The sequence below is a fragment of the Carcharodon carcharias genome, chromosome 6 (genome assembly GCF_017639515.1).
Source record: "Carcharodon carcharias isolate sCarCar2 chromosome 6, sCarCar2.pri, whole genome shotgun sequence".
Taxonomy (NCBI): domain Eukaryota; kingdom Metazoa; phylum Chordata; class Chondrichthyes; order Lamniformes; family Lamnidae; genus Carcharodon; species Carcharodon carcharias.
The window spans coordinates 192,399,482-192,421,135 of NC_054472.1; the positions used below are offsets into that span (position 1 = coordinate 192,399,482).

The 21,654-nt window shown below is 44.9% G+C and overlaps 1 protein-coding gene across 2 annotated transcripts in view; it reads left to right on the forward strand.

The window, feature by feature from the left end:
- faim2a (Fas apoptotic inhibitory molecule 2a) overlaps window positions 1-21,654 on the forward strand; it is a 151,462-nt gene that overhangs the window by 11,800 nt on the left and 118,008 nt on the right. For both annotated transcript variants that reach the window (XM_041190371.1, XM_041190372.1), the window contains exons 2-7: window positions 541-795; window positions 10,239-10,372; window positions 11,659-11,723; window positions 18,495-18,548; window positions 19,232-19,282; window positions 19,977-20,016. In XM_041190371.1, coding sequence (XP_041046305.1) covers window positions 585-795; window positions 10,239-10,372; window positions 11,659-11,723; window positions 18,495-18,548; window positions 19,232-19,282; window positions 19,977-20,016 — 555 coding nt within the window. In that variant the 5' untranslated portion in view covers window positions 541-584. The remainder of the gene's footprint in view (window positions 1-540; window positions 796-10,238; window positions 10,373-11,658; window positions 11,724-18,494; window positions 18,549-19,231; window positions 19,283-19,976; window positions 20,017-21,654) is intronic.

Sequence of the window (21,654 nt, forward strand, 5' to 3'; positions counted from 1 at the left end):
CCTGTCACTGAGCAATTTTGGATCTAATTTGCACTGTTTCTTGGATCCCATGAGACTTTAATTTACTGGTACCATGTCTGATCTTATCAAAGGCCTCATGGAGTACATCAAATACGCTACCCACAACAACCCTCATCGTTATTTCCTCAAAAGATTCAATCAAGTTAGTCAGATACAACCTCCTCTCAACATATCTGTACTGACTATCCTTGATCAATCCCTCAGCAGCCTGGGATACATTTCATCCGGGCCTGGGGATTTATCCACTTTCAAAGTAGCTAAACATTTACCCTCACTATGTTTATTCCATCCAATAATTCATACTTCTCCTTAACTACAGTGTCTGCTTCACCCCTTTCTTTTGTGAAAACAGATGCAAAGCATTCATTAAGAACCATGCCCATGTCTTACATCTCCACACGCACTTTTTGTTAAGGTTGAGAAAGGCTCTATAGAAATGAGATTTTTTTTTCATTTCCTTGAAAATTTGAGCAAGTGTACCTATGTAAACTTCTAACTGTGTGTTCTCTTCTCTCCAAGCATCCTGTCCCATTTCCTGTTCAACAGAGCACTGCAGTTGAATCATGGCAATCCCTGCAGCACCGCCAAGCTACGCTGAGGTGATGGCGAGTAAGGACCAGCTATTCCCAAACCAGCAGGCTTACTCCAGACAGCAGCCTTATCCAACACAGCATTCTTACCCTATCCAGCAGCCTTATTCAGGCCAGCAGCCTATGCCTCAGCCTACAACTATGCCTGTACATCCCAGCTGGGCATTTGTACAGCCCAACCCCAGTAAGTATCTGTCTTTTATGCCTAAGGTTTGCAAAGCCCATTCAGTGCTAAGGAATATAAGAGTAAGCCATTCAGCTGTCAAGCCTATTCCACCATTCAATTAGATCATGGCTGATCTGTATCTTAACTCCATCTACCCGCCAAGGCTCCATAACCGTTAATCCCCTTATTCAACAAAATCTATCAAGTTTTGACATTTTCAATTGAATCGCAGCCTCTTTACAGGGAGTGGGTCCTGCATTTCCATACCCTTTGTGTGAGCTCCTAATTGTGTTGCTCACATTTGCTGACTTCTGTCCCTGTATTCCAGTGACTGCGAACTGGACTTCAGTTTGAAAAGAAACCTGGAAACAGGAGGTTAGTCAGCGTGGAGCAAGTTGTGATCTGGTACATGCTGCCCGAAAGGGCAGATTCAATCATAACTTTCACAAGGGAATTGGAGAAATACTTGAAAGGGAAAAACTTAGAGTTATGGGGCAAGAGCAGGGGGTGGTGTGGGGTTAATTGGCTAGCTCTTCCAAAGTGCCAACACAGACTCAATGGGCCGAATGGCTCATCGTATGACCTGAAAAGCAAAATTTCCAGGCCTCCTCCTCTCATCAAAGTGGCAGCTTTGGTCTGTCTTTTCACCCTACTTGTACAGCGCGTCATTTCAGATTTCCAACCTGCTTGTTTCGCATCTTTGCTTTGTTCATTTAAAATTAATTTCTAGAAACATAGGACTTCGGACCAGGGTATGCCCTCTGGCCCTTTGAGCCTGCCAAACCATTTGGTAAGATCACCGCCAATCTGATTGTGGTCTCAACTCTACTTTCCTGTCCCCCATAACCCATGATTCTGTTATCTACCAGAAATCTGTCTAACTCAGCCTTGAATAAATTCAATGACCCAGCTTCCAATGCTGTCTGGAGAAAAGAATTCCACAGACCGATCACCCTCCGAGAGAAAAAAATTCACTTCCTCTCCATCTTAAAAGGGAGACTTTTTATTCTTCAATTGTGTCGCCTGGTTCTAGTCTCATTGATAAGGGGAAACATCCTCTCAGCATCTGCCCTGTCTTATCCTCTTAGGAATGTTTCAATAAGATCACATCTCTCTCATTTTCTAAACTCCAATGGGTACAGGCCCAACCTGCCCAACCTTTCTTCATAAGAAAACCCCAGGAATGAGTCATAGAACCATAGAAAAGTTACAGCACAGAAGGAGGCCATTTGGCCCATCTTGTCCATGCCCGCCTGAGGACACCCAGGTGCCCTTTCTAATCCCACCTTCCTGCACCTGGCCCATAGCCCTGCAGCTTACAGCACTTAAGGTGCAGTTTCTGCCTCTACCACCAACTTGGGCAGCGAATTCCAGATTCATGCAAACCTTCTCTGCACTGATTCTAATGCAATTATGTCCCTTTTCTGATGAGAGTAAAACTGTACACAGTATTCCAGATGTGGTCTCACCAAGGCCCTGTACAGCTGCAGTAAAACTTCCCTACTTTTATATTCCATTCCCCTTGCAGTAAACACCAACATTCCATTTGCCTTCCTAATCATTTTCTGTACCAGTATAATAACTTCTTGAGATTCATGCACGGGGAGGCGATGGGGTATTGTTGCTGGACTAGCAATCCAGAGAGCCAGGGTAATGCTCTGGGTTCAAACCCGGGTTCTACTGATGACCATGGAACCATTGTCGATTGTTGTAAAGACCCACCTGGTTCACTAATGTCCTTTAGGAAAGGAAATCTGCCGTCCTTACCTGGTCTGGCCCACATGTGACTCCAGACCCACAGCAATGTGGTTGTCCTCTGAAAAAGGACATTAAGGGATGGGCAATAAATGTTGGCCCAGCCAGCCACATCCCATGAATGAATAAAAACAAAACCAGGACATTGAGATCCTCTTTATCTCAGAGTTCTGCAATCTCTCTCCATTTAAAGAGTATACTGCTTTTCTATTCTTCCTGCCAAAGTGAACAAGTTCACAATTTCCCACATTATATTCCATCTGCTAATTTTTGCCCGCTCATTTTACAGAATCTTTGCCTTCTCTTGACAACTTATTTTCCTACCTATTTTGGTGTCATCAGCAAATTTAGGTACCATATATCTGGTCCCTTCATCCAAATCATTGACATAGATTGGAAATAGTTCAAAAAACCCATCACTGATCCCTGTGGCACTCCACCAGTTACACCTTGTCAATCTGAGAAAGACCCATTTATCCCTAGTAGCCTCCTGTTAGATCAATCAATCTTTTATCCATGCTAATTTTTAAAAATTCTTTCATAGGACATGGGTATTGCTAGAGAGGCCAGCATTTGTTCCCCATCCCTAATTGCCCTTGAACTGAGTGGCTTACTAAGCCATTTCAGAGGGCAGTTAAGAGTCAACCACATTGCTGTGGATCTGGAGTCAAACAGGCTGGGTAAGGACGGCAGATTTTCCTCCCCAAAGGGCAATAGTGAACCAGATGGGCTCCATGTCCCCAGTGTCATTAGCCTGGATTACCAGTCCAGTGACGTTACCACTACACTACCATCTCCCCCTATATTACCCACTGCACTATGTTCTCTTACCTTGTGCAGTAAACCTTTGATGTGGCACCTTATCAAATGCCTTTTGGCAATCTAAGTATGTCACATCTACAGGTTCCCCTTTATTAACCTTGCTTGTTACTTCCTCAAAAAATTCTAATAAATTAGTCAAACATGATTTCCCTTTCACAAAGCTGTGTTGACTCTGCCTGATCACACTATGATTTTCTAAGTATCCTGTTATAACCCCTTAATGATGGATTCTGACAATTTCCCTATGACAGATGGTAAGCTAACTGGCCAATACTTTCCTCCTTTCTGCCCCCCTCCTTTTTGAATAAATCTGTTACATTAGCTATTTTCCAATCCACTGGGCACCTTCCAGAATCTAAGGAATTTTGGAAGATTATAACAACGCATCAAATGTCTCTGCAGCCACTTCTTTTAAGACCCCAGGATGCAGGTCCTCTAGTCCTAGGAACTTGTCAGCCTTTAGGTCTAATAGTTTTCCCAGCATCTTTTCTCGAGTAATAGTGATTGTTTTAAGTTCCTCCTTCCCATTCACCTCCCTTTCATTCAACTTTTGATTTTCAAGTATCTTTGGAAAGTTTTCTACAGTGAAGACAGACTAATAATGAATAATGAAGTACCTGTTCAGTGCCCCTGCCATTTTCTTGTTTTCCACTATCGGAGTCAGAGAAAAACTCTCTGCTGGTTGGAGTCATACCTTGCACAAAGCAAGATCACACAAAGCAAGATGGTTGTTGTTATTGTTGGTCAATAACCTCAGTTCCAGGACATCACCTCAGGAGTTCCTCCGGGTCAACCACCTGCAGCTGCTTCAGCAATAACCTTCCTTCCATCATTAGGTCAGAAGTGGGGATGTTCACTGATGATTGCACGATGTTCAGCACCGTTCACAACTCTCCAGATACTGAAGCAGTCCATGTCCAAATGCAGCAAGACCTGGACACTTTCCAGGCTTGGGCTGACAAGTGGCAAGTAACATTCACGTCACACAAGTGTCAGGCAATGACCATCTGCAACAAGAGAGAATCTAACCATCACCCCTTGATGTTCAATGGCATTACCATCGTTAAATCCCCACTATCAACACCCTGAGAGTCACCATTGACCAGAAACTGAACTGGACTAGCCATATAAATACTGTGGCAGGTCAGAAGCTAGGAATCCTGCGTTGAGTAGCTCACCTCCTGATTTCCCAAATCCTGTTCACCATCTACAAGAGGCAGGTCAGGAGTGTGATGGAACACTCTCCACTTGCCTGGATGAGTGCAGCTCCAATGACACTCAAGAAGCTTGACACCATCCAGGAAGAAAGCAACCTTCTTGATTGACACCCCATCCACAAACGTTCACTCCCTCCACCACCATTGCACAGTAGCAGCACTGTGTGCCATCTACAAGATGCACTGCAGGAACTCACCATGGCTCTTTAGACAGCACCTCCCAAACCCACAACCTCTGCCATCTATAAAGTCAAGGACAGCAGACACACGGGAACCTGCAAGTTCCCCTTCAAGCCATTCACCATCCTGACTTGGAAATATATCGCTGTCCCTTCTTTGTTGCTGGGTCAAAATCCTGGAACTCCCTCCCTAACAGCACCGAGGGTATACCTACACCACATGGACTGCAGCGGTTCAAGAAGGCAGCTCACCACCACCTTCTCAAGGGCAATTGGGGATGGGCTATAAATTCTGGCCTATCCAGCAACACTCACAGCCAATGAATAAAGAAAAAAAATTCAATTCCTCAGACACTCTTGCTAGAGGTCCAACGCTAGCTTTAATTATTCTTTCTATTTAAATATTTGTAGAAACTCTTACTATCTGCTTTTATATTACGAGCCAGCTTTCTCTCATAACACAATTTCACCCTTTTTTTTAGTCACTCTTTGCTGGTTCTTAAAATTGGTCCAATCTTCTGACCTACCACTCATCTTTGCAGATTTGTGCCGTGTTTCTTTCAATTCGATACTATCCTTAACTTCTATATTCAGCCACGGATGCTGTGTCCTTCTCAAAGAGTCTTTCTTACTGGGATAAATCTTTGCTGAGGGTTATTAAATATCTTCGTAAAAGTCTGTCACTATACCTCTACTGTCCTACCATTTAATCCTGTTTCCCAGTTCACTTTCACTAGCCCTGCCATCATACCTTCATAGTTACCTTTATTTAGGTTTAAAATACTAGTCTTAGACCCTCGCTACTTCCCTTCAGACTGAACATGAAGTTCTATCATGTAATGATTGCTTAGAACTCGAGGTTCCTCTGCCCTGAGGTTATTGATTAATCCTATCTCATAGCCTGCTCCCTGGTTTCTTCTAGAATGTACTGCTTTTAAAAAAATTGTACTGAATACACCCAATGAACTCATGCGATGTGGGCGTCGCTGGTTAGGCCAGCACTTATTGCCCATTCCCAAGCGCCCTTGCTCAGAGGACGCTTAAGAGTCAACCACATTGCTGTGGGTCTGGAATCACATGTAGGCCAGACCAGGTAAGGACAGCAGATTTCCCTCTCTAAAGGACAGGAGTGAACCAGATGGGTTTTTATAACAATCAGCAATGTGGTTATCATCAGACTTTTAATTCCAGATTTTTATTGAATATATATTTTATTGATTTATCTGCCAAGGTGGGATTTGAACCCAGATCTGCAGAGCATTACCCGAGTCTCTGGAATATTAGTCTAGTAACAATACACTATGCCACCACCTCCCCCTTTGCCAATTTGATTCACCCAATCTACATGTAGATTAAAGTTACCCAAGATTATTTTGGTACCTTTCTTACACGCCCTATTTATTTCTTCCTATTTAGTTTAAAGCTCTCTCTACCGCCCTAGTTATATGACTTGCCAGAACACTGGTTCCAACATGGTTCAGGTGAAGCCCTTCCCAGTGGTACAGCTCCCTCTTTGCCCAGTACTGGTGCCGGAGACCCATGAATTGAAACCTGTTTCTCCCACACCAATCTTTGAGTCACGCCTTTATCTCTCTGATCTTATTTACCCTACACCAATTTGCTCGTGGCTCAGGTAATAATCTAGAGATTGTTACCTTTGAGGTTCTCTTTTTTAAATTTAGCCCCTAGCTGCTTATACTCCCTTTGCTGGACATCTTTCCTAGTCCTACCTATGTCGTTGGTATCGACATGGACCACGACAATTTGATCCTCCCCATCCAACTGTGGGCTCCTCTCCAGCCCCAAGCAGATGTCCTCAACCCTGGCACCGGGCAGGCAACACAGCCATCTGGACACTCATTCTCATCTGCAAAGAACTGTGTCTATACCCCTCAATATATACTGTCCCCTAAACTCCTCCTCCTTGAATGTGAGATGAGATTTATGCAAGATGAGATTGAACAGATGGTAACAGTGGCCTGAATTTTCCTGTTGGCGATTTCAGCTGTCCATCCGCCAACCTGTCAATGGCCAATTGAGGCCATTGACAGGATAATTGAGATAATTAAAAACCTGCCTGTCCAAGCTTAAGGCTGGTGGGCAGGCCAGGAGCCCTAGCGGGCTCCTGATAATGCAGGAAACCTCATCCACTGGCGGGATGTGGCTTCATGTCCGTTTGTAAAAAGTCTAATAAAGTTTGTGTCATTTTTATTAACATGTCCCATCTGGTGTGACATTGTCACATGAGGGGGACATGTCAATAATTTTTTAATTTTTCTATTTTTTGTCTTTTCTTACCTGTCACTAATCTCCCTGAGACAGGACTCTGCCTCAGGGAGCAGTGCGCTCTTTGACAGCTGGGGATTCCCCTCCCCCCCCCCCCCCCACCCCCGCACAGGAGGCGCAAAGCTCAAAATGGCGGCGGACCCCTTTTCGGTGGTGGGGGTCTGCTCTCCGCCTGCCGCCGAGCCGGTGGGGCCTACCCGCCTTCCGAGGGCAGAATTCTGCCCAGTGTTACTAATTTACACCGTGTCCTACACTGTGCTTGACCTGGGGTGCACAAATTTCGTTTTGATCCTTTTATGCCACTACATTGCTTCAATAGATGACCGCACCATAAACAGCACCCATTTGAAACACGTCCACACTTAAGCGGAAACAGTTTGGCAGCGCAGTTAATGATGCCACTAAACACATAACAAATCCCTCTGACCGTGTACTCTCAGAAAGCGAGGAGTTTGTTCCTGCGCGTGGTTTCAGTTTTGGTGTGCCCTCATTCCAAATGGAGCGGGCAGGGTTATTAACTGAATTCGAACTCCTCTACTCCCAACTATCCCACCACACACCAGTATCCGCTGAAGGCGCTGAATCCTTTAAAGTGCACCTAGCTGACTGAGCGCACACGTGTTGCCGCACGCATATTACAGGATTCCAAATGACCTGTCTGACTTTCTCAAGCAGTGCGAATGTCTTACAGCGTTGCAAGGCCTCAAGACCAACCTGGACATACGCATCAGTAAACCTGACAGAGGGGCGGGAATAGTCATCCTTAACAAGCGTGGCTATATCAACAAAATCCGTGTTATTCTTAATGACAGATCCAAATTCATATCCGGTGGACCTGCCACTCAACATGACCGGACAGCTCTGCTTGAAAGCAGTCTAAGGAAATGCTTGCTGGACTTGTATAAGAGCAATGAGCTACCACATGATATATATGACAGGGTTCATCCTTACTGTTCACTATGTACACATATGTATGGGCTGCCCAAGACACACAAAAGTTATGTCCTATCTTATCTGTGACCAGTTCTGCACAATACAAAATGGCCAAATGGTTGGGCAAATTGTAACAACCAGTTTTGAGCAAGTTTTTCACATACACAGTGAAGAACTCCTTCACATTTGCGAAGGCCACACAGGACTTGCACATCAATAGTAATTTGACATTGCTAGCATTTTCACCAATGTTCCATTTAAGGAAGCCATAGATATTTGCGCTGCAGCACTATATCCTGGTGATCCAGACCCACCACCATTGCGTGAATCAGTATTCATTAAACTTATGAATTCAGCAACTCGCGCTGTTAAGTTCAGTTTTAATGACACCATGAATCCCCAAATAGATGGTGTTGCCATGGAATCCCCTCTAGCCCAGCTCTTGCAAACATCTTTGTTGGGTTCCGTGAGAAACATGTCTCCGATGGAATGACACCCAACCTCCTACAATATGTGTATGATACGCTTGCTATATTTAAATTTGCAGCTGCATGTAATAATTTCCTTACTTGTCTTAATGAGCTCTATCCTGTGCTCAAATTCACCTTTGAAATGGAACAGTCAAATGAATTCCCCCTCCCTGACGTACTAGTTGAGAAATCTGCTAGAGGATTCTCTACCACGGCCTATCGCAAACCCGACTTGACTGGTCAATATACACATTGGGATTCTTATAATTCCACACGCTATAATGTTGGTCTTATCAGCAACCTTGTAAATAGGGTCCGAGCCATTTGGTCACCATGCAAGCTCGATGCTGAGATAGGGGCATCAAAGGCATTCTGCAAGATAAAGGCTACCCTGGTCAGATCATTTCACGCTGTACATCGTGCAAACTCATGAACGGGCCCAAGGCCCCCACTTTCAGCCCTGAAAAGTGTCCAGTCTACCCCCAGGTTACTCTGGAAAGGCAAGGTATCTCAAAAATTTGAGCAACAGGTGAAGCTAGCTGTTTTACGCTGCTGCTATGCAGTAGCAACACGAGTGGTGTTCACCACAAACAGAATGCTGCTATCAAGCCAATAAGACGTTCTCCCTATCACACAAATGAGTAACTTGGTATATGAATTTCAGTGCCAGTGTGATGCTAGGTATGTAAGCTGTATGTCCCATAGACTGGCAGACCCGTATCAAACAGCATGTCCCAGCCGCTATGTGCAATGGGCAGGGTACAGACCGTACCTTACCAACCTGTGCTTGCAAAATTCAAAACACAGTGTCCAACATTAGATGTGATTCCGCGATTGGACATTTGCTAAATAATATTCCTTGTACTAAGAATTACACTGACAACTAATTTAAGATTGTCAGTCGGGCTCACAATGTGCTGCATTTGCATGTATTGGAAGCTACATATATTAATATACAGGGCCCTGTTCTTTGCAGACAGAAGAAACATGTATACACATTGCACCTGTTTCAGCTAAACAAAATAAGTGACAGCCATTCATTGACTATTCCTCAGGGCAATGCCTTGACCAATCAGGGTCAAGCTGCCTGGTTTAAATTTCAAACAATGCTTGGCAGTTAACTGTCAGTCACCATCACTGGTGCATTCTCCACAGCAACACTACCAATGAGAGTTCACTTGCCAACCAATCAGCACTGTCTTCCCATACAGTATAAATTGTTGTTTTCCAATTGTATCAGTATTCTTGTGAAGTGTCCTGATGAGTGCAAGATGAAAAGCTTCAACATATCTCTTATTTCAACAATACTCAAGTTCTCTACTGCCTAAAGATAATTAATTATTTTCTTCATTATTTGAAAGGGAAGAACAAACGTCTTTAGCCCAGAGTCTGCTTTCTTTCAACTCAGACCATTTCCATGTTCTGAGATATAACGCAACAGGGGATGGTTCCTTCTGAGGTGGTAATCAATCTCCATTGTCTCCGCAACCTCTCAAGCGCCTCTGTCTGAAGTGGGCCTTGACAGCTTTTTAAGTGCGACATTCCAGGGCCTCTCTGGACAAGTCAGTCAAGTGTAATCCACATAGGAATTTTCCAGAAAGTGGTTACTTTACAGTGTCGGACAGCTTTTGGTTGTATGTCTTTTTTCAAAAGATGTTATACTGAGTTAAGAGAGTTTTATGTTGTCTCTAACCTGCACTGTACCTGCAATGAGAATATGAAATATTGAATACCGAGGAGTGAGTTACAGGTTAGAATCTAATCAGGGTTCTATGTTTGCCTTTTGCTTTGCTCTGCAGGTACTGGGTACAGCAGTGGGTATGGGCCTTCCGTGTTTACCTCGTACTCTGATCCCAGCAGCAGTAGGAGCATCGATACATTTGCCGTGGATTCCTGGAACAACAAGAAGATACGGCACATGTTTATCCAGAAGGTGCGTTGGTGCAGATCTGGGCAACTGAAGATCAGATCTAGCGGTGCTAGAACTCACTGCCTCTCTCTCTCTCACATGCCCTTGCCCCCATCTCCCTGCTGCCCCCCCCCTGACCACCGGCCTTTGTCATACACCCCCTGTGCTGGCCACCGCACACGCACTCTTTATGACTCTGGCTCTTGCTCTCGCTCATTCTGGTGCCCTTGCTCCAGAGGATGGGGAGGATGACACAAGGGTCTACAGAGGGATATAGGCAGGTGAAGTGAATGGGCAAAAACTTGGCAAATGGAATACAATATGGGAAAATGTGAGGTTATGCACTTTGGCAGGAAGAATAGAGGAGCTGAATATTATTTAAATGGAGAAAGACTGCAGGAAGCTGCAGCACAGAGGGATTTGGGGACCCTCGTGCATGAATCCCAAAAATTTAACATACAAGTTCAACAGGTAATAGGGAAGGCAAATGGAATATTGGCCTTTATTTCAAAGGGGATGGAGTATAAAAATAAGGAAGTCTTGCTAAAACTACTCAAGGCACTAGTTAGACCACACCTAGAATACTATGAACAATTTTGGTCCCCTTATCTAAGGAAAGGTATACTGGCATTGGAGGCAGTCCAGAGAAGGTTCACTAGGTTGATCCCAGGGATGGAGGGATTTTCTTATGAGGAGAGGTTGAGTAGGTTGGGCTTGTACTCATTGGAGTTTAGAAGAATGAGAGTCGATTTTATTGAAACATATAAGATTCTTAGGGGGCTTGACAGGGTAGATGCTGAGAGGTTGTTTTCCCTTGTGGGAGAGTCTAGGACCAGAGGGCATAATCTCAGAGTAAGGGGTCACCCATTTAAAACAGAGATGAGGAGGAATTTTTTCTCTCAGAGGGTAGTCACTCTGTGGAATTCTTTACTGCAGAGGGCTGTAGAGGCTGGGTGGTTAAGTATATTCAAGGTTGAGGTAGATTTTTAATCATTAAGGGAATCAAGGGTTATGGGGAAAAGGCAGGAAAGTGGAGTTGAGGATTATCAGATCAGACATGATCTCGTTGAATGGTGGAGCAGGTTCGATGGGCAGAATGGTCTACTCCTGCTCCTACGAGTTATGGCCACTCCCTCCCTTGCCAACATTGCCTCCCTGCCTGACCATATCTCTCCCTCTGTCTCTCGCTCTGTCTCTCACTCTCTTTTTCTCAGGATTGGATCCTTGTCTCTGCTGAGAGTGGGAGGTGAATGTTTTGTATAATAGCATCATGAACCCAAGCTGATTTTTGTGAATTCTACTCCTGCCAGGTTTATGCCATCTTGATGGCACAGCTAATGGTGACCTTTGGGATAGTGGCAGTCTTTACATTCTGGTAGGTCTCTTCATTCTCTTCTAATAACTGAGTTGGGGCCTAACTCACTCTGCATCGACTCCCCTTTCCCCGACAGACAGACTGGCTCAGTGAGTTTCCCAGTGGGAGCTGACACGGAGCAGGGTTCCAGGCTCCACCAATGATTGTGTTAAGTTGGCCCATCTCCGTTGGGGCAGTGGTAGGAGCTGCAGCTATCAATGGAATCAGGACCCTGCAGAGGGAGGGATGGGAGAGGGGAGAGAATTAATCCATTAACTTGATGTGGGACATATGTGGTCACTTTTGATGCCTGCCTTGTGAACCGTCTGCCAAAAGTAATTTCCCAAACTCCAAAATAAAATATAACAAACTTTGCAATGTGGGTAAAAACAAAAAACTGCAGAAGCTGGAAATCCAAAACAAAAACAGAATTACCTGGCAAAATTCAGCAGGTCTGGCAGCATCGGCGGAGAAGAAAAGAGTTGACGTTTCGAGTCCTCATGACCCTTCGACAGAACTAGGTGAATCCCAGGAAGGGGTGAAATGAAATATAAGCTGGTTTAAGGTGGGGGGGTGGGAGGGGGCGGGGGGGTGGGGGGGGGAGGTGGAGAAGTGGAGGGGGTTGGTGTGGTTGTAGGCAAAGGCAGTGATAGAAGCAGATCATCAAAAGATGTCACAGACAGCAGAACAAAAGAATACATAGGTGTCGAAGTTGGTGATATTATCTAAACGAATGTGCTAATTAAGAATGGATGGTAGGGCACTCAAGGTAGAGCTCTAGTGGGGGTGGGGGGAGCGTAAAAGATTTAAAAATATTTTAAAATAATGGAAATAGGTGGGAAAAAGAAAAATCTATATAACTTATTGGAAAAAAAAAACAAACGGAAGGGGGAAGAAACAGAAAGGGGGTGGGGATGGAGGAGGGAGGTCAAGACCTACCTAAAGTTGTTGAATTCAATATTCAGTCCGGAAGGCTGTAAAGTGCCTAGTCGGAAGATGAGGTGTTGTTCCTCCATCTTTTATGCTCCCCCCACCCCCACTAGAGCTCTACCTTGAGTGCCCTACCATCCATTCTTAATTAGCACATTCGTTTAGATAATATCACCAACTTCGACACCTATGTGTTCTTTTGTTCTGCTGTCTGTGACATCTTTTGATGATCTGCTTCTATCACTGCCTTTGCCTACAACCACACCACCCACCTCCACTTCTCTCCCCCCACCTAACCAACCACCGCGCCCCCCCACCAGCACCTTAAACCAGCTTATATTTCACCCCTTCCTGGGATTCGCCTAGTTCTGTCGAAGGGTCATGAGGACTCAAAATGTCAACTCTTTTCTTCTCCGCCGATGCTGCCAGACCTGCTGAGTTTTTCCAAGTAATTCTGTTTTTGCAATGTGGGTGTTGTTGCCCATCCCTAATTGCCCTTGAGAAGATGGTGGTGAGCTGCCTTCTTGAACCGCTGCAGTCCATGTGGTGTAGGTACACCCACAGTGCTGTTAGGAAGGAAGTTTCAGGATTTTGACCCAGCGACAGTGATAAAACGGCGATATATTTCCAAGTCAGGATTGTGAGTGGCTTGGAGGGGAACTTGCAGGTGGTGGTGGTCCCATGTGTCTGTTGCCCTTGTCCTTCTGGGTGTTGGAGGTTGTAGGGGAGGAAGATGCTGACAAAATAACATAGGAACAGAAGGCCATTCAACCCTTCAAGCCTGTTCCAGCATTTAATGAGTTCATGCCTAAATTGTATGCTAACTCCATTCGCCTGCCTAGGGTTCATACCCTTTAATATCCTTCAGCTAGCAAAAATCTGTGGATCTCAGATTTAAAATTATTCCTTGAGTAAGTACCTGCTTTTTGTGGAACAGCGTTCCACACATCTTCCACCCTTAGTTTGGGGAAATGTTTCCTAACCTCACTCCTGCATCGCCTGGTTCTAATTTTAAAGGAAACCAAAACAAAATGTGGCAACTGCTGGAAACCTGAAATAAAAACAGAAAATGCTGGAACTGCTCAGCAGACCAGGCAGCATCTGTATGGGGGGGTGGGGGGCGGGGGGTGATCGCCAGAGTTAACGGGCTGGATTTTTATGGAATCAAGTCGACTCTGGGGGCCTTTAAAGTGGCGGGTGGGACCTGATTGTAGGATTACCAGCAGCAACAATTTTTGCCAGCATTCGATAGAGGTGCGGGTAGCTAGCCTGCACCTTGCACTCCATACCAGGTGCTTATCCTTTTGGGCTTCTCATGCTACAATTTTCATGGGGCAGAATTTCCCGGTCGGCGTGCGGGGGCGGGTCCCACTCGCTGACACGGGAAATGACGTGGGGGATACGTCAGGTATGCATCCCAACGTCACCCGCGTCAATTGTCAGGGCTGCCCGTCCAACCTTATGGGCGGGATGAGGGTTTTAAAACTGTTTATTAATGTTTTAACATTCAAGTAATTGACACGTCCCAGTTCATGCGACAGTGTCACATGAGGGGACATGTCGATAATTTTTTTCCTTTTTCGTTCGCAGTTTTTAAAGCTGAAGCAAACTCCCTGAAGCAGCACTGTGCCTCAGGGAGATCTGTGAACCTTTGGCTGTATTCAGAAACCTTTTGAAAGCTATGATTAAAAGGTCTTACCTATGCCTCTCTATGGCCCCTCCATACCCTGCATGGTTCCCTACATCCTCCATGCTACTCACCCAGTATGCACTATGGAACCATTGTGCCATATAATAACAACAGCAAGTCTTGAAATGCACTTAAAAAACACCCATTCAAAAATCTCTTTTCAAATAAAGCTGCTACTCTTACAACCTTATGAAAGTGTCAATCGACAGAGCCATTATAGTATTAAAAACTGAAGCTTTACCTCACTTCATACCTCTGAGTCCTGTTGAAATAAACATGCACACATTGAAAAAAACAGTGCAAAGAAAGAATAACTTATTATAACCTCATAAAAGCTGTCAATCAGACAAAGCAAACACTTCCACCCTGCTGAGCTAATCTCTTAGAGAGCCTTATAGTTCAGCCAAGCTTTCATAATGAGGCCATCTGTGAGCTATATTAACAGAAGCAGATGGTCAGACATCTGTTTCTCCAGATGACCTTTATTATAAATGCTTGGCTGAGGTGGCATGTAGACTGGGTGGTGTAAATAGTGAGGGCTAGAGAGCCTACGAACCTTTAATACAATTGGGACAAAGTCTCAGAGAACCAAGATGGGCCCTCTAAGCAGCCTTCCTCAGCACTCGACTGCCACCATGGCAGCAATCAAACTGCTTCCAGGGTCATCGCACCCCCAGAGTGAAAATGTGAGGGGCCGTTTATAGGAAGACTGGTCTGCCGAGTTGGAAAATTTCCCAATTTTGCCTTAATGGTGAAAATCAGGCCCAAAGTTTCAGGTCGATGACCTTTATTGGAACATTCTGATTTTGAAGGATTGTCAACTTGGAAAGTTAATTTGTTTTCTCGCCATGGATACTGCTTGGCTTGATGAGTGTTTCCAGAATTTTCTGTTTTTGTTTCAGATTTTAAGGTCATGTTTCCTTGTCCTAGACTCCTCCACCACCTCTATCTATCCTTTCAACTACTTTTAAAAATCAGGCTCCTTAGGCAACACCTTCCAAACCCACAACTGCTACCATCTAGAAGGACAAGGGCAGCAGACACATGGTAACACCACCACCTGGAAGTTCCCCTCCAAGCTACTCACCGTCCTGACTTGGAAATATATCGACGTTCCTTCACTGTCGCTGGGTCAGAATCCTGGAACTCCCTCCCTAACAGCACTGTGGGTGTACCTACACCACATGGACTGCAGCTGTTCAAGAAGGCAGCTCACCACCACCTTCTCAAGGGCAATTAGGGATGGGCAATAAATGCTGGCCTAGTCAGTGATGCCCACATCCCGTGACTGAATAAAAAGAAAATCCTAAAAACCTCATCAAATCACCCTTTAACCTTCCTATTCTAGACATACAAGCCGAGTTTATATAATCCCTCCTCATTGCCTAAATCTTGGAGCCCTGGTACCATTCTCTCATTCCATTGCCAACACATCCTTTCCATGGTGCAGTACCCAGGAACCTTGGCAAGTTGGTGTCGGGCATCCTATAACTAATAGACTACAGCTATGATGCCCTGGTGGTAAAGGGAGTGGATACTGAGTCCAGTGACTGGCTCTGATCAATCAAACTGCTCTGTTCTGGATAGTGTTGAGCTTCAGAAGTATTGTCGCAACTGTATCAGTCCAGAAGCCAGGAACTCAAAACATAGGGGCTTTTCTCATTGGAACGACACAGGTTATAGAGTGATACGGTAGAAGTATTTAAAATAATGAAAGGATGAGACAGGGTAGATAGCATCAGACCTTCCCCAGTAGTTACGGGGTCAAAAGCAAGTTGCTATAAATACATGATTGAGCCATGACTGACTTACACAGAAACACCACCATGATTAGAATGAGTTACTGACCTGGGTAAACACAGACAAACAGATTGGTTCAGCTGAATGGTTTAACTTCTGTCAACCTGGTGATTTGTGGAATTCACTTCCCCAGAGATTTTGAAATGGTTCGAAATGTTTTTGAAGATTTATGAATAAAGTATATTTTTCTAAAAAAAAAAGGTTCTCCCAGGACGAGGTTCATCCCAAGCAGTTCTGTGACAGAGAACTCTGTGCTCTACGGGCTGTTCCCAGGGACACACACCGAGACAAACATCAACTAAAGCTGGAGGATCATCAACTCGGTGAAAGACGCTCTTTGGTCTGCCCGAAACTTGTTGGTTTTCCAGCGCAAAGAGTTGTCCCCGACCGAGTGTTGCAGACTGGCACTTTCCAAGGTCCAGGACTACGTGCTGAGGGACACAGTTAAGCTTGGGGCAGCCGCCACAAAGGCGCAATGGGGAAGGGTCGCTGTCTAAGACCTTTCTGCCACAGTGCACTGGGGGGCTGGGAACTGTAAAGAGCCCCTCAGACTGTACAGCTTAAAATGAATGTCTGCCAATGATTGTAATATTCATTGTTTGTACTGATACACCTTGTGATTCATGTTGTAAAAGTTGAACCTGATTGTATTTTTGTAATGGTGATTTGAAATGGTTCGAAATGTTTTTGAAGATTTATGAATAAAGTATATTTTTGCAAAAAAAAAAATTCACTTCCCCAGAGAGCAGTGGAGGCTGGGTCATGACTCTTGTCTATGACCCAATGACCCCATGACTATGACCTGAGATGGATGTCTGGTTTGTCCTCCCCAAATGTATTATTCTCGGGATTGAATTCCATTTGTCACTTTTCTGTCCGCCTGACCAGTTCATTGTTATCATCGTGCAGTGTAATGAGATTGTAAGAAATAGGAACAGGAGTAGACTATTCAACCTCTCGAGCCTGATTGTGGTCGCAACTCCACATTCCTGTCTGTCCCCCATAACCCTTCACTCCCTTGTCTATCAAAAATCTGTCTTAACTCAGCTTTGAATACATTCAATGACCCAGTCTCCACTGCTCTCTGGGGAAGTGAATTCCACAAACTAATGACCCTCTGAGAGAAGAAATTCCTCCTCATCTCTTATTTTTAAACTGTGCTCCCTAGTTCTAGGTTCCCTCAGTAGAGGAAACATTCAGCATTTACTCGGTCAAGCCCCCTCAGAATATTATGTATTTCAATAAAATCACCTCACATTCTTCTAAACTCCAATGAGTATAGGCCCAACCTGCTTAACCTTTCCTCATAAGGCAGTTCCCTCATCCCAGGAATCAGCCTAGTGAACCTTTGCTGAACTGCTTCCAAAGCTAGTATATCCTTCCTTAAGAAAAGAGACCAAAAGCTTTCTTCTTCACTCTTAACTACATGGCCCCTTGCATGCAAGTCTAAATCATTGATATGTGCCGTAAGAAACTAAGGACTTGGTACTGAGCTCTGCAGAAGTCCCTGGAAATAGTCACAGAAACACCCATCGAGCATAACCCTTTTTTGCCTGACTGCTACTCAGTCAATTTTGGATCCACCTTGCCACTTTATTTTGTACCCCATGAACTATTAATTTACAGATTAGTCTGCCATGTGGGACTTTGCTGGAAATCTTGATAAAATCCATTAACATCAACCCTCCTTGTTAACTCCTCAAAAAATATATGTTAGTGAACCATGACCTTTCCTTAACATATCCGTACTTACTGTCCTTGATCAATCCATGCCTCTCTAAATGACGATTTATACTGTTTCTCAGAATTTTTTCCAATAATGTTCCCACCATTGAGGTTAGGCTGACTGACCTATAATTGCTCGGTCTATCCTTTCCTCCCTTTTTAAACAACCGTACAGTATTAGCTATCCTCCAGCATGATGCCTATAGTCAGAGAGTATTGAAAATGATGGTCAGAGCCTCCGCTATTTCTTCCCTTGCTTCTCTCAGCAGCCTGGAATACATTTCATCTGGGCCTCGGGATTTATCCACTTTCAAAGATGGTTTAACAATTCCTCCCTCACAATGTCAATTTCACCTAATATTTCACACTCTTCCTCTTTACCTACAGCGTCTGCTCCATTCTCTCTTTTGTTAAGATAGAAGTATTCATTAAAAAGCATGCCTACCTTTTTGTCCGTCACACATTGACCACCTTTTTGTTTTCTAAATATGCCCTACTCTTTCCTTGCTCCTTATGTATTTGTATGAAACCTTGGATTGTGTCCTGCCAAGGTGTCCAGTTTGTGTTTGTGACTGAGTTGTGATTTCATTTTCTCTGATTAATCACAAATTAATAAACTCTCTCTGTGTATCTGCTTCCGTCCACAGTGAACCAGTCAGACAGTATGTGCGGAACAATCGTATCTTGTACTACGCCTCTTTGTAAGTGTAAAGTTCTCACTGTCGTCACTTGACACTGTGAGGAAAGAGTTCAAGGAACAGTGTTTAAAGGATCATTGAGGGCGCTGTCTTAATTTTTTTTTAAATTGTGATTCATGCACACTGCTCCAGTGTGATAAGTTGGTGTGTTGCTGATCCATACATTAAGTGAACAGCACAGAAGCGTTTGACACAACAGATCTTTGTTGTGGATGCAGCACCCCACACTTGGCTCCCTCCATCTCAAGCAGGCTAGTGGTAGAGGGCAGTTGTCACCCTCCACCTCCCCACTGCTCACTTTCCTTTTGCCGTCCTCCCGATATGGAGAGCAAAGTTGCCGAGATATCCTTTATTTTTGTTCTGGGGATGTGGATGTTGCTGGCAAGATCATTGCCAGTTGCTGTATAAACCGCATTGGGCTGTGATTTGCCCCCACCCCAACCCCCCACCTCCTACCCAAAGCCTGCTGCCTTTCACTCTCCGTGCCCACGCACGAGGAATATTGAGCTCTGAGGCGAGGACTTGAGGGCCCAGCGAGAGTCACCTGTGTGAACGTTTCACAGGGAGAAGTTCCGGTGAATGATGAGCCAGTTTTCTGCAGATGTTCCTTTAAATGATTTCAAACATTAGGAGTTTCCTGAATACTATTCAGAGGCTGAATCATTTCTGCTTTGTTTTCTCTCCAGTGGGGTTTTCATCATCACCTACCTCATTCTCGTCTGCTGTACTGGAATCAGGTGAGTTCCAACTAAAGCCGCTTGCCGGCCAACACACTGCCCCACCTTGCAGGTTGTCTAAAGCTTTCCATTGTCCCTCCCGCTCCTGCCACTTATTGTCACAGTGTCCATCCTCCTCATCCCACCCTAATCCCACTGTCTCCCAGACCCTTTCCTAGCTCCACCCTCTCGGGGCCCCCGGTACAGAGTAGGAGGGTTGTGGCTGGACGAAAAGGTGCAGCTTCCCACAGCTGGTTGAAGGCCAGCAGCACGCCGTTAGTGCGCAGTTATAGTTAGGGCTGAGCGACGGAGGATGGATGGATGTTAAAGCCCCAGCTCTCGGGGAGCAGGGCACGCGGGGGTCCCAATGCAGAGAGGATGTGCCTCCCTGTTACCAAGTGCTGCCCTATGCCGTTCCTGCCAGGGTTTTGTCAGCAGCTTGTTTTGGAGACCCTGAGATATTCAAGTGGGTCCCAACCACCTCAGGCACCCAACTAACCCAAAAAGAAACAATCTTTTCACCACATCACAAACACCACCTTTCATATAGAAACTTTAAAGGAACAGATTTAGAAGCCACGCACCAAGCTGAGCGTTAAAAATCTCTGGAATCATTATCTGCACCTTTGTTCAATCAGTTTGGTGGGTTTGATGCTTTTACTGAACCTAACTCCGTTTCTTCATTTTCTTCCACCTATTTTAAATCTTCATGCAGGAGACGCCATCCCTGGAATTTAATTCTGTTGGCACTTTTTGTAAGTACTTCTCACAGTGTTATAGAAGTTGAAAATATTTGTATGGAAATAAACAATGTCTGTTAAATACCCTGTCAACTTCAGCAGTGCATAAACTCCTAAAGTTAAACTGGGAGCCTGTCTGCCCTCTTAGGTTGACATAAAGGATTCCATATAGTATTTGAAGAAGAGCAATGAGTTCCTCCCCTCTGGCTAATATTTACCCCTCAACCAACATCACCAAAATAGATTATCTGGTCATTATCATATCACTGGCTGTGGGATCTTGCTGTGCATTAATTGGCTGCTGCATTTCCTCCATTACAACAGTTGACTACCCTTCAAAAAAAGTACTTCATTGGCTGTGAGGCCCCTTTGGGATGTCGTGAGGTTGATCTCTAAGGGAGCCGAGGGTAATGGGAGATAGGCAGGAAAGTGGAATTAAGGCCACAATCAGATCAGCCGTGATCTTATTGAATGATGGAGCCGGCTCGAGGGGCCGAATGGCCTCCTCCTGCTTCTACTCCCTAGGTTTTTATATTGTGAATGGTGCTGTATTTTCTAAAATAGTGCTTTTTCTATCTTCTCTCACTTTTCCACTTTTTGTTTACTCCCCAATCTTCCCCCGCAACCCCCACCCCAGCTCCCTCTGGTTGGTGTTTCCACTGACATTACAACATGAAAAGAGGGAATGGCGCCTCTTTGATATAGTGGTGGTGGAATCTTTAACAGGCACCTGACAGGGAGATGGAGCCTTGGTTTCATGTTTTCCCTGAAAGGCAACTCCTCCAACTGAGCACGTCAGCCTGGTTAATGGGCTCCAGTTTCTGGAGTGGGATTTAACCCCCAGCTGCCTTGCCCCTGGGAGCAGTGTCAGCCACTGAGTCCAGGTGAGCTGCAGGCAGACTGGTTTCACTGCTGGATAGGGCAGCAATCTGACTTGCTCCCAAAATTGCCTGGCGCCCCCTCCTATTGGCCAATTGTTACAGCCAAACCTTGGTTTTGCTTTCAACAAAAAAAAAACACATGGAACCAAAGCAAGTGGTCTTAAGACATGCATGCCAATCATTCTTTTGAATGACCATTACCTACAGACAGAGACTGCGCCAGGAGTTGTAGAGATTGGCAGTTTACAGGTCCATACAGCAGCCGACTGATTCTGATTCTGGTCCGGGCCCCAGAGTTAAGACAAGCTGTGAAACTAAATTGAATCACTCAGGTAATTTGTGGCCTAGCAACAGGAAAAACCACCACGAAGACTGTTGAATTGTCATAAAAACCCGACTGATGTCACTTGATGAAAGGGAACCTGCTGTCCCCACCTGTTGGGAATGCTCTGTGGACACGGGTTCAAGCCCCACCACGGCAGCAACTCTAGAAAGCTAGCTGCAGTAATGGTGACCATGATTGTTGTAAAAACCCATCTGGTTCACTGATGACCTTCAGGGAAGGAAATCTGCTGTCCTTACCTGGTCTGGCCTACATGTGACTCCAGACCCCTACAGTGTGGTTGCTTCTTAATTGCCCTCTGAAATGGCCTTGCAAGCCACTCACAGAATCACAGTGCAGAAGAGGCCCTTCAGCCCATCGAGTCTGCACCGACACGTGAGAAACACCTGACCTACCTACCTAATCCCATTTACCAGCACTTGGCCCATA